This window comes from Calypte anna, chromosome 6, assembly GCF_003957555.1.
Source record: "Calypte anna isolate BGI_N300 chromosome 6, bCalAnn1_v1.p, whole genome shotgun sequence".
NCBI classification, from domain to species: domain Eukaryota; kingdom Metazoa; phylum Chordata; class Aves; order Apodiformes; family Trochilidae; genus Calypte; species Calypte anna.
Window position 1 is genome coordinate 29,885,560 of NC_044252.1, and position 13,313 is coordinate 29,898,872.

Consider the following 13,313-nt stretch of genomic DNA (forward strand, 5'->3'; position numbering starts at 1 on the left):
TCCCCTGCTCAAAAGGCACCAGACAAAGCAAAGCTGTTGGGTTTTTAGGGATTTACCCAGCCCTGAGTGCCAGGGGTGCACATGCAGTGCCAGCTCTTGGGAGCAAAGGGACAGACAGGAGTTTCTGAGGCAATGCAACTCACCCAACTTCTTCACAACCAGAGGAAGAGGAATCTTTGGGGATAAAGGGAAAGAACAATGAAGCAACACACCTGCTGCTGGTCAAGAGCAAGATTTATTACAGCTCTAGAGAAACACCACGTTGTTTTCAAGCAGTACATTTCACCTTTTTAAGTTTTTTTTGACAGACTCAAGGCAAAGAGCAGTGCTTTAAGTGGCTGAAGATTGGCATTAAGCTCCTGTAAGTCCACTCCTGGGGTTCAGGTTTTGACCTTCTCCCACATGGAATGGAATTTCTTCATGCTTATTAATGCTCCTGTGTAGCTGCACTGCATCTTTAACCATATGCAGGATTAAGGTGGCACATGCTTACATTCATTTCAAGTTATAGTGCATTTACACAGGAAAAAAAAGGATTTTTCTTCACTAATTTTTTACTTGTTACATTCATCTTTTCCTCTGCAAGATTAACTGAAAGCAAACATTCTGTTTTCTGCATTGTACCCATTGTTTTCAAACTTAACAGAATTTTTCGTGCAAGAAAAGGAAATGCTGGACACTTTCTGGTCAAAAAACTATTTAAGGGAAGAGGAAAAACCTAGAATACAGCTGTATTTTGTGTACTTGTCATGTTCAGGAAGAAAACTCATGAAACAGAATTTGCAAAAGAGAGGGAGAAAGCCTTAAGATTTTACACTTCTTTTTAAAACAGGACAAGGACATCAGTAAATATTTCAACATTTATTTTTCTTTTTTAAGCATCAGAAAATAACCTTTACTATTATTATTATTATTGTTATTCTTTTCATAATCACAGCTGCTTTCCTAATGTCTTCACGTGCTTGGCAACTACGAGTTTTGTCCACATATTTGAGTGTTCATGTGTGTACTTTCTCAAAATATTCTTTAGAACCTTCTGGGCTCGGTTTGATCTGTCAAGAAAAGGAAGTTTAGTTATATGCTACAAGTAAGATAAAACATTTACAGGTTTGAGACTTAATCAAAGAAAATCCATGCATACTTCATAAAAATAATAGGTTATTGATGGGTTTTGTACCTGGTTCAAAGGTGAAAACCCAAATGATGTACAAGCTCCTTACTTGCAGATTTTAGGTATATAACACATTTTTCCTGCTGAGCAGCAAGCAGGGCATTAAATAAGGAAAAAAACTAAAGACAGCTGGTGGAGAATGGTCCAGTTTAGAGTTTTAAACACAATTTGTGTCTTCTACAAGAAAATCAGTGACTCTCTTCACAGAACCCACACATTTAGCATCATCCAACTAGGACAGAACTGATAAAATGTCCCGATTCCAGCAAGAGGCACAGCCTGAAGTCAAGCACCTGGTGTGAAACTGGTTCTCAGCCCTTCAGACATGCCCCTGGCTATATTTAGAGCAGTGATATTTAGCAGGCACTTACTGTAGGGGAGTCTGGAGTCCAGTTTGCTGGGCAAACCTCTCCATGTGTTTCCACAAACTGGAATGCTTTCACCAGGCGCAGGGTCTCTTCCACGCTGCGACCCACGGGGAGGTCGTTGACACTCAGGTGCTTGATGATCCCATTGGGGTCAATGATGAAGAGACCCCTGGAATTGAAGAAGGGTTTGGGGAATGCCAATCCCACCCCAAAACCAAAGAGCAGGAAAGGGGGTGAGTGGTATCAGCAAGGCAGTAATTTTTCGGTGCCCTTTTCAGAGTTAGGAGGAGCAAAAATGCTGAGTTTGGGTTTGGGGGGTTTGTTACTGAAGTGATCAAATGGCAAAGTCAACTGGGATGGTATTGGGAAATCACAAAATATGCATAAAGACTCTTAAATTGGGACAGATGTGTAACTAAGGCAGAACTTTTAATCCCACCTATATATCAAAGCTGGTAGCTGGCAGCCTTCCCCTGTTGTTTTTATATGAAAATCCAAAAGGTCCTGAGTGAAGAGTTCTTTATGCATTGAGCTACTAAATTAAATCCTATTAAATCCTTGCATATAAACATTTGTGAAAAACAAAGTCCCAGTCTTATCATACTCATTAACTTGTCAACAAATAAATGCCAGGAGTTCCTGATCCAAAGAGATCAAGAACTGAAGGTATCCAGAAGATTTCTACCCAATTAAATGGATCTCAAGGACCACTATTTGCTTTCATTAATTATTCCCATGGTGGAGAAAGAAATGTCAATTTTTTAATTCTAGGTAATTATGGGATTGACTGCAGTGGCCTCTGGGATTACTGCTTTAGAAACATCTCACACAAAAGGTAAGACAGTCTCTTCTCCCTTCAGAAGGAAGGAAAAAAAAATACAAAAGGGACAGACCTCAACTGCAAAAAATATGAAAAGGTTTTCTATCCTAATCTTGGGGGGTTTTATGGCAGGGATCTCCCCCACTCACTCAGAACACAAGAGCTGCTTTTCTCCTGGATGTATTCACAGAGAGGCTTGGAGAAACTTGCAGCTTACTGCCCATAACAAATAATGCTCATGTCCCCTTCTCCTAGGGTAGGAATCCAGCAGAAATTCTGCAGAAAAAGTGACACCTCTCAGTGCATTTTTCCCTGCAGGGGGAGACAGGATGGCCCATGGCTTAGACTGAGTTGTGTCACTACAGAGCTACTGGCAATTACCTGAGTGCTATGCCAGGTCCTTCTACTGGCAATTACCTGAGTGCTATGCCAGGTCCTTCTAGCAGCACACCATAGTCACGGGAGATCTGTTTTGTGAGGTCTGACAGAACTGGAATATTCATTTTGCCCAAACCACCACTCTAGAAGAAAGAGCAAGGTTCCATTTGGTTACAAAACACTTTTTAAGGATTATCCTTCTTCAATGCTCTTGAAGGCAAACTGACAACAAAACACTCGTGCTATTGGCGTCATGGAAGGAACCACTGAGGGGGTGTGTAGGGGTTTTATTGTTGGGTTGGTTTGGTTTTGGTTTGTTTGTTTTTTCAGTAGTCAGGGACATCTGGTTTCTTTGGAACACAGGCACTTCTTTTGCACTGAGCATTTTAGAGCTCCTTATTTTGGTGGCAAAAGGCTATGACAACAGTCATAAATTTTCAGAAAGAAATCCCTTGTACCCTGTTCAGGAGCTTTGAATACAAAAATTCAACATTAAAGAAGATGAACATGGTGAGGAGGGAAGGAAGAAATAAAGGAAGGAGAGAAGGCAGGCAGGCAGGAAAACCAGGCCTGTGTAATATGATCAGACACAACACATGGCATCTAACAGCCCCACTGGGTATATCAGCATTCTCATACTTGCTCTATGTAGTGCATGTACTTTTTTTCCCTCCCCCAAATCAACTTCTTTGGAGAGTCAACCAGGACTTCTTTGAGTTTTGCAACATACTGGAGCTGCAGAGAGGTAAGCTCTCTATCCTTGAAACAAGCCTGGAGTTTGTTAGCTTTTCTATTCCTGTCCTCATCAGTGAATTGTTGTGTAACCTCAGTCACTCAGCCCCTGATCCTGCAAATGCTTGTCTGCAACAGAGCTCTCCTATGCAGAGCTTCGAACTCAGATGTCAGAGAAACCAAAGTCTTTGCTTCTCTGGGTGTCAGTTTCCCATCTGCACCACCACAGAATTCCTTCCACTCTTTGCAGAGTGTTTTGCTACACTGAGCAGTGCCTGACTGGTGTGTGCTGCACAGCTTCTGTAAACTGAATTCAGTCCACAATCATGGTTTAGAGCTTTGTACAAAGCATGCAGAAAATGAAACACTCTCAATAAGCTCAGCCAAGCCACATTACATCTAGAAAACTCTCCTCCCTCCCTGGAGGCACTTGGAGACACCCCAGCCTGTGGCCACAACTGCAAACTATGCACAACCACAGGGGTTGTGACTGATGGCACAGGAGCTCCTGCACCTTCCTCTGACTCTACAGTCAACCAAACCTGTGGGGTGATTTGTGTGATCAAAGTGGGCATTTTTGTACACCCCTGAAAAAGCCCCCTCTCTGGTAAAAGGCTGTCTTTATGGCTTGCTTTCCCTGAAGCAAGCCAAGGACCTTGTCTCTTTGTACTGCAGAATTGGAAGCATTTCAACAAACGAGAGTTAATAACACAAGGGCTCCAATACACTCCTGGTTCTGCTGCTTCTCTGCAGCCACCACTGTTAGGAACTGGTTACCAATCCTGACTAAAGAGCTGCTGCTCATTTTCTGTGAGGGTGCACACAAACCAGCAGCTGTAATAAGCAGGTTAGGACACACGTACACTGAGATTTTATCCCTCCAGATAAATGTGTAAGGATAGGATGGAACCTACAAGACTCCTGATAGCAAAACATAGATGGAAAAAACCCAATTATTAAGGAAAAGACCGAGAAAACAAAGATTGGGGTCAGAATTGTGTCATAAAATGTAGAAGTTAAGCACTTGACTTATCACTTAAGCAATCTATTGAAATCAGTGTTTGCACAATTGTTTATTCAACTCCTCTTCTCAGGAGCTCATTTTTCAAAATAAAACAAAACAAACAAACAAAACCAAAACCCAAACAGACACCCAGTTCATACCTTTCGTGGTGTGTTTATCCAGGCCAGGTGACAAAAATGAGAATCCACAGAAACTGCCACAACTTCACAGTTTGCATCATGGAATTCATTTGCTTTGTTGCTGAAAGCCACAATTTCTGTGGGGCAGACAAAGGTGCTGGGTGGGAAGAGAGAGCATTCTGTAAAGATCAGCAATCTTTGCTGGAGAGTTTTCTTTAGAAGAGACTCTTAATGCCTGTTTCTATGCACTAATGCAGCAGCACGTTTTCTTTAGCCTGATAATGTTAAACATGTTTCCTGCTCAAGGTTAGTTTCAGTCTGAACTGAAACTAACTTGGGTGGCACGCTAGTTTTCAGCTCTCAGTTCTAGGCAGGTTTTTTGTAGAGAGAGAGAAGCTCTCTGTGCCAGACACTCTCTAGAGAGTTTTTTGGAAACTGTAACAGAAAGGACTGTAGGTTGCATTCACCCTCATGGGCACAATTACACTAAATTTCTGCAGAACTGTCCAGGATGCTCCTGATGAGTCCAATATTCTGGAGAGGCTCAGCCCTGCCTGTTCACCTTTTGCTTTGGAGCTGTGCAGCTGCAGTTCTGTTGAAACTACTTCTTAAAAGGAGAGAGCCCCCCCCATGAAACCCTGAGCTGCAAGGCAGTGCCCTGGGATCTGCCAGGAAGAGGAACCACACTTGCAAGGCTGTGTCTACCTCCTGAAGGAGTCCTGACAACTAAGAGATGCTCTCCAGCCCCTGGGTCCATTGCTTCAGCACACAGGGCCCGTTTGCCACCGGGTCTTATCAGTCAGGCTCTAGGAACACACACAGCTGCCTCAGGAGACAAGCCCAGATCAGCCAAAACCTGATCAGGCTCTTCAGACACAGTGACCTGCAGCACTTGTAGTGACCTTCAGGCAGGGAGAGGGCCCTGGCTGAGAGGAGAGGAGGCAAGGAGAGAAGGAGAGGGAGGGAAAGGAGAGAGAGGGAGGGAAAGGAGAGAGAGGGAGGGAAAGGAGAGAGAGGGAGGGAAAGGAGAGAGGAAGGGAAAGGAGAGAGGAAGGGAAAGGAGAGAAGAAAGAAGGAGAGAAGAAGGAGAGAAGAAGCAGAGAGGAAGCAGAGAGGAAGCAGAGAGGAAGCAGAGAGGAAGCAGAGAGGAAGCAGAGAGGAAGCAGAGAGGGGAAAGGAAGGAGAGGAGAGAGAGAGGAATGGAAGGAGAGAGGGGAAAGGAAGGAGAAAGGGGAAAGGAAGGAGAAAGGGGAAAGGAAGGAGAAAGGGGAAAGGAAGGAGAAAGGGGAAAGGAGAGGAAGGAGAGAGAGAGGAGAGATAGGAAGAAAAAAAAACAAAAAAACCCCACAACCCGCACTCACAAGTCCAAGGGGTAGAAGAAGAGGACCAAATACTTCCCCTTGAAATCATCCAGGCTCAGTTCTTTGAACTCTCCGTTGACGACAGCCGTTCCCTTAAAAAACGGAGCGTGCTGGGTGACCGCTGGAGCAAACCGAGCGGAGCCTGCGGGGGAGGACACAAACACCGGGAGCTGCGGGATGTGCGGGCAAGGGCCGAGATCCGGGGCCGGGCCAGGCCGGGCCGGACCGCCACCTCCCCCCTCGGCGCAGGCTCAGGGGCCATTCCCGTCCGTCCGTCGGTCCGTCCGTCCGTCTGTCTGTCCGTCCCTCCCCGCACTTACCGAGGCTGAACTGTCGGCGGGCACAGGGCAGGGGCCGCTCCGTCAGCCTCCTCCCAACAGCGGGCACCTGCAGGGAGGGAAGAGGGAGGATGAGAGCGGCCCCGGGACCCGGTGCGGCCCCGGGATCCGCTGCAGCGGGGCCGTCCTGGGCAGGGTCAATCACTCACCGCGTTCCTCAGGAACCTTCCCAGGGCGGCAGCCATGTTGAGCGGGAGGAGCTCAGCTCCGGCGGGGCGGGGAAGGACGGGGCAGCCCCGGGGCTCCTCCTCCTGCATCCTCCATTCTCCATTCCCCGGGGCCCGGCAGCGGGATGTGCCCGGGAGCGGGGCCGTGAGGCTCTTTGTGGGGCTCATGATGGGGATGGCTGCGGGATCCGGGTTAGGGGTGTGCCGACAGACAGCAAATAGCTTGTGCTGGGAAACCTTCCCCATAGGAGCTTCTCAGATTCAGCCGTCCCTGACATGGTTAAAAGCGTTCAGATTGTAGCTGTTTAACTATCCTGAAGACATTACTGCTTAGGTCCTCCGGGCTGTGAGCTGATGCAAAGTTGGCTTCATTTCCCTCTGTGCTCAGCCGTGGAGCATCGTCCAGCTCAATGCTTGGACCATCCCTGGTCCGGCCCTAGAAAGAGTCGCTTGGGGTGTATATTAGCTCTGCAGGAGATGGAGAGTCACAAAAAACCCTATCCCAGGTCTCCTGTCTCCTCCCAGTGCAGGAATGATGTACAGCTTGAGGACGGGAGCACACCTGATCCATCCCAACCTGTGTCCCTGAAGCTGGTGGCTTCAGAGAGTCTGCTGTCCCCAAGCTCTCACAACTCAAGCCAAAGGAGCTACCTGGAGTCAGTCGAGCAGTGGTTTTCTTTCTCAGCCTCTTTTTGTTAAGTATCTGATGGTGGGAGCAGTAGAGATCACCAAGGAGCTGCCAGCTGCCTGCCCTGCTTTGTGTGCACAGCTTGGAGTACTGAAAATCAAACACTTGCTGAAACTCCAGCTTTTCTTCTAGTTTATTTTTGTCTGTTTCTTCATCACCTAAGGAATAAAACTGAGTTGAGCCCAGTTTCACTTCTGAGGTTTGGTAATTTCTGATTTAATAGTCATGTTAGTAAATCCCTACAGCCTTTAGCAAAGGGCAGAGCTCACCTTATGAGCTAAAGAGAATCCAATTTGAAGAGAATTTGTGAGGATAGTCAGGTTCCTGAATAGCAGTGCAGAATGACACCTCCACATTCACATCTACCAGGCTGGCACAACCCCTCAAATGGAGAAATGTGCAGCAAACTCTGTCCCCTGGGATGGTTTGGCCACTGCAGTTCCCTTCCCTCAGCTGTGGGAGCTGCATTGTGGCAGCAAGAAAAGGGCTATTGCTAGGATTTCCTGAGGATGGTTGTCTCACCCACAGATGATTATTCACAATTTCTAAGCTGCTGTATTCTAAAACGATGTCCTTCCCCCCTCCCCGGAAAGTTTTATTTGTTTAAAACCCTTTGTTTAAATACTTGGCTTGCAGGTGGGGAAATATTGCTCACGCTTTGTTATGAAGGGAACATAATTCAGCTTCTCAGACTCTGGGCAAAAGCTTGAACTGCTGCCACTTAACAGAGGGTTTATTTCCCATTTTGCTTTTTATTGGGCATCCCTACAATTTGGAGATGGACCTCATCATTGCTAAAGCACACCTGATAAAAGAGGTGTTCCTTTTCCCTCAGCTCTGGCTCTGGGACAGGCTAGAGCAGATGCTAAGCCCAGTTCTTCTTGCCATCTGAAGCTCAAAATAAATCTACCACGTGGTACCATATGTGCAGCCTTCTCCAAATCATGGTGATTATCTGCTTTTCTGTTTCTCAGAGGGCTTTGCCTGGTGGGACAGGCTCCAGTATATTGGGACTGAGGGAATCATAGAATCATAGAATTGGCTGGGTTGGAAGGGACCTCAGAGATCATCAAGTCCAACCCTTGAACCACCGTTGCAGTTCCCAGCCCATGACACTGAGTGCCACATCCAGTCTCTTTTGAAATATCTCCAGGGATGGAGAATCCACTACTTCCCTGGGCAGCCCATTCCAATGTCTGATCACCCTCTCAGTAAAGAAATTCTTTCTAATATCCAACCTAAACCTCCCCTGGCACAACTTAAGACCATGGCCTCTTGTCTTGTTACGGAGTGAGCTCAGAAGTGTTCACATGGGAAGAATTAGAGTTCTTAAGCCTGATTCAGATTGAGACCTTTGAAGCTGATGGAAAAACTCTCCATGGCTTTCAGCAGGCTTTAGGGAAAGGTTTGTATTGTTACAAGGTGCAGAGCAGTAGATAAGTCCCTTGAGCAGAGAGTGGGAGATGTAAAATTCATTTTTGGTGAGGATATTTGTCTGTCTGCTCTCACTCTGTGCCTCTTTTTCCCTCTCTGGGAATAACAAAATATGCCTTTATGTGGAAAACTTTAGCCCCGTTGATAAAAAGTATTAAATAACACTTGTGTGTTGCTACCATTATTGTTCCCTGAGGTTTTTAAAGAGCTCCTTGAAAAAATCTTTATTAGCAAAACAAAATATTGGTGCAAAGGTAGTGTTTGTCTCTAACTGATGAAATTCCAAGTCAGATATGATACTGAATGGCAGATGCTTCTCTGAAAAATGAAATCTGCTCCTCTCCTAGCAGGTTATTTTACTCCATGTGCTGAAACCCTGCACCAAATCCTTTGTCTCCTACCTTGAGGAAAAACAAGGTCTGAAAACGAGAAGAAACAACAGAGGCATAAACGTTTTTTTTATCTAAACCAAAACCCTAAGCTTGGTTTAGCCAACACTGTGCATCACCCCCGGCTGCTGGTAGATGGCAGCCTCTGTCCTTAAGCCAAAGGCTCTGGAAAATCCAGATGCCTGGAAGTGCCTCCCGGCAGGTCTGCCCGCTCCCACCTGCTGATCCCGCATCCCAGCTGGAGCCGAAAGAATTCCCCCGTTTTCAGGAATAAGTTGCAGAAGCGATTCCTGACACAACCCAGCTCGGAGCTCCCAGCGCACAGGCTTTATTCCTTGCATAGATTAGAAATACCATGGATTTGGGAGATAGCTGCTCTTGGGGTATGTTTCCAATTGATAAGTGCAGGGAAAAAGCCTTTTTGACAGCTGGCTCACTGCTGGGGGGGGTGTCTTATCGTGATATTTCAAGCAAGCTGTACCGAGGCGGTTTTTTATGGGGGGGGTTTTGGGGGTTTTGTTCCTGGTGGTAGGATAAAGCTGGGTGTGTTGGTGCTGTGTTTCTGGCTGGAGCAGGGGGAGCCCACCCTGGCTGTGACTCATCCCTGGCTGCTCCTGCTCTCATTACACCCATGCAGCTGAGCCTTGCACGGTGTCTGCCTCTCATCTGCAAACCTCTCTTCTCCCATCAAGGAAAGATGGCTGCCAGCCCTGCTCTACCCTGCTGTTCAGCACTCAGAAAGGGTTTTTTTTGGGTTTTTTGGTTTTTTCCTGAATTACTTTGGGTGAAGATGTTTTATTTAAAAGCAGAGCAGCGTTAAGCACCTTAGAAAGCACATTTCAGGGTTTAACTGAAACGCTTTTAACAGGGTATTTAGTAGCCTTTTTTTTTTTTTTTCAACCATCCAAAATCAACTTCTTCTGCATATGATTCATACTAAATGTTGCCTTTTCTCCCAGCAAGCACTGAATTGGGATCTTTAGGCCAACAAAAAAGACCTGTGTTCCTTCTCTCCCACCCTGGTTTTGGGTCCATGCTTGAACATTTCCAGCAGCAGAGTTACAACAGTGAATAGAATAAGATAAGCAGGCAAATTGACTCACAGGTTTTCCTAATTCTTTCTCCCTCACTCACAGAGAACCTGACTGATTCATTAAATTAGGTGTGGGACATGCTTGAAATGAAAGGACTGTGTTGGTGTGTAGAGAAAATGGATATAATATGTTTTTTTCTATATTTTGTTGGGTTTTTTTTTGAACCAAGTGTTCCAGGTGATGCAAAAAATGAAGATGGTGACAGCTCTGAAGAAGTCATAAGGTAAGACTAAAACTTTCAGTAGGGTTTGAAAGACCAACTGATGGACTTTTTAACACAAGTAGGTCTGTCCAGTGGCACTTGCTCTGGCAGACCATGGGGAGCCAGATCCATGAAGGGGCCATCCATCTATGCCTGCAGTGAAGCAGATCCTTGTCATGTGTCAGTGGTCCCGTTCAGGCTTAAAAAAACTGTAGCAGAAAAGAGAAATTCAGTGAGGGACTGGTTATCTTGATTTTGTTTCTCAAAGTAGGGTGTTGTGCTAGCAAACAACAAACCTCCTTTCACATCCCAGCACACCAGATTGACTCAGATTTATTGGAAGCAAGTCTTATTTTGTTAAAATACAGTAAGAACAATTAAGAGAACCCACTCCATTGTTCTTACCAAATAACATGAAAGCCAGAATGGCTGCTCTGCACATAGATGTGTAACTAAGGACAAATGTTATTGTGGAATCTCAGTAGTCTGGTGGCAGAGCTCAGCTTTCCACTCCCTGCACTCGGCCACATGTGACTGCTCCTGGTCCAATTCAATGCAAAGCCATCCATCTGAGTTGGAATAACCCACTCTGACAGCAGCACAAACACTCTGTTCAGTTGCTGCCCCTTGTTTCTGAAAGGACTGTGTAATTTGTGCCCTTGGTTGCCAGGAACTTGAAGTGCTCCAGAGCTGGAGTGTTTGTGAACCCCAGGTAGCTCCCTGGATTGGTGAACACCACATAGACCTGTTCTAACTCTTTCTAAGAAATCAACTTACCCTTTCAAGAACTAAATAAATGTTCACAAAGCATACAGGACAACACCATGGAGTCCCACAGGGTGACACTCAGAGGGTTCTGTGTGCCTGTCCCTTGAGTATAGAGAGGGACATGTAGATATTGGATAAAAGAGGAGCCAGTTAGAGTCCTCAGGTTCATGTGCTGATTTCCAAGCTCAAATTAAGGTTGTCAAGATCCACCCTCTTTTTTTGGCACCTGGATAAAAGTTGCACTCCACACAACAGGCAGTGCTCACTGTGGAGTCTCCCATGAGGATAAATCCCTCCCTCACTGAAACAGCCTTGGTCCTAAGATGTGGCAAGCACACCCTTATCCCAGTGCTTGCCAGCAGAAGCTGAGTGAGTGCTCCTTCTGAGGCACATGTGGGGATTTTCCTTTGGAGAGAGGGCTGCTGGCAGCACTGAAAAGGTTGGGATGTCATAAAATGTACAACTGTGTCTTCCAGCATCGGCCATGTTGTGGTGCTGGTGCTGTCCTTGTGGATGACCATTAGTGGGAGGGCTGGGCAGGGATGTGAAGTGCACTTAAAACCTGAGTGTCATTTGCTCTGTTTACAAGCAAGCAGCAGCCCTTGCACAGAAATGGCCAAACAGCAAGCAGGGCAGACACTCCTTAGGAACCTCATCTCTATGCTAAGGGCTCTGGTTTCCAGGAAGCTCTTTTTCCCTGTAGGAATTATTTAATCAGAGAAAAATCTTCCAGTACTTACTGATCCCACTGCTGCTATATAGAACTTGGCATAAAAAGAAAGTAACCACAACATGGCACAGCCTTCGGAGGGTGAGTACTTTCTAAGTGGTAGGAGAGGAAGATTACACATAGTGCACCTGCTAGGCACAGTAACTTTCCAAGTTTGGTAATTAATCAGGTACAAAAGGCATTTGTTACAGACAATTTTCTCTAGATGCCAAGAGATTATTCATTAAATGCATTTTCTCATTTATTTCCCATGTTCAGAAACTATGTTCTAGGCAGCCTAAAAGCCTTGCTATTGCAAGTTATTTCTGCCCAGCTGTAGAAAGGGGAAAAAAAAAAAAAGAAAAAAGAGAAGTAATGAGAGTAATGTCATGCACTTGTGAGAAGGTGCATGTTAATTTGATTTGCTTCACCTGGATTAATCATGTACATACGGATGGGGGAAGTGTTAGTGAGAGTAATGGGTCGGTTTTATTCCTCTTTGTTTGACGTGCTGAATCGATCTACTCTGTTGGCCAGGGAAAATCAGAATCATGCTGACATGAGCATCTGTCCCATATAGACAGAAGAGAATTTATGTGGCAATATAACGCTTAAAATCCACAAACTTCTCACAGGTGGCTGATGTCTCACGAAAAAAAAAATTTAAACTAATTTAAAAATGGTGTGGCAGAGAAGATGGGGTTCTCTCCGGGACAGACTTCGGGGACTTTTAAGATTCCCAGAAAGCCGAGAAATCCGGGGAGAGGGGCGCGAATGGCGCGAAGAAGTCTGGAGGTTCCTGGGGATGCTGCTTCACTCGGCTCTCCCAACCTCTGAGGCGGGGGGTGAGGGCAGGGAAGCTCCCGAAACCCCGGGGCAGGGCAGGGGAGCCCCTAAAACCCCGCGGTATGGCAAGGGAGCCCCCAAAACCCCGCGGTATGGCAGGGGATCTCTGGGCCCGGGCCGTGTCCGCCGCCGCGGGATGGCGCCCGGCACCAGGGCTGCACCGCTCCGCTGCCGTCGGGGCGCGCCGCCGAGGGTAGGGGGAGAAGGGGGGTCGCGCATAGTTCCGCGCATCTTCTCCACGGTCCGAAACACCTTCCCCGGCTCCTGCCCGCCCGGGTCACTCCGGTCTCCATCCTCCCCTGGGAGAGCGGTCGCTGCTCCTCCGCGGGGAAGCTGCGCGGCGGCGGGGCCGGCGCCAGGTGCGGTGGGGCCGCTTTAGGACTACACGTCCCGGCGTGCCCCGGCCCCCCCGGGAGCCGGCGGCGGGTGATGGCGCCTGCGCGGGGCTGCGGGCCGCTCCGCGGTGCCACACCCCCCGGGGGGAGGGAGTCAGGAGCGCCCGAGCCCTCAAAACCAGCGGGGAGCCCGCGGGGCGGAGGATGGAGTAGCGGGGAGAGGAGCTGATAGCGCGGGGAGCGCCGGCTCCGCCCGGAGGAGACCGGGAGGGAGGAAGGCAGGCAGGGATCATGCACGGGGGGATAACGGGGCTAGGGGCAGGGAGGCGGGTGGTCGCCCGAGACTCCGCACCTCGGGAGTGGACGCCCT

At 47.3% G+C, this 13,313-nt stretch overlaps 1 protein-coding gene across 1 annotated transcript; it reads right to left on the bottom strand.

The window, feature by feature from the left end:
- Window positions 1-842: 842 nt before the first annotated feature.
- On the bottom strand, window positions 843-6,671 carry PRDX3 (peroxiredoxin 3). Its single transcript, XM_030453445.1, has 7 exons — window positions 6,461-6,671; window positions 6,294-6,360; window positions 5,974-6,115; window positions 4,634-4,769; window positions 2,777-2,880; window positions 1,543-1,708; window positions 843-1,052 (listed from the first exon to the last, which is right to left on the bottom strand). Exons 1-7 carry the CDS (start codon window positions 6,644-6,646, stop codon window positions 999-1,001), a joined length of 855 nt encoding a protein of 284 aa, XP_030309305.1. The 5' UTR covers window positions 6,647-6,671; the 3' UTR covers window positions 843-998.
- Window positions 6,672-13,313: the final 6,642 nt, after the last annotated feature.

What these genes read in the sequence shown, in the direction of transcription:
- PRDX3 (XM_030453445.1), bottom strand. Translation starts at nt 6,646, where the DNA reads ATGAGCCCCACAAAGAGCCTCACGGCCCCGCTCCCGGGCACATCCCGC. An exon ending in TTCTTCTACCCCTTGGACTT is followed by an intron (nt 4,770 to 5,973) that starts GTGAGTGCGGGT and finishes CTTCCCACCCAG; the next exon opens with CACCTTTGTCTGCCCCACAG. An exon ending in GGACTCCAGACTCCCCTACA is followed by an intron (nt 1,053 to 1,542) that starts GTAAGTGCCTGC and finishes TTTTCTTGACAG; the next exon opens with ATCAAACCGAGCCCAGAAGG.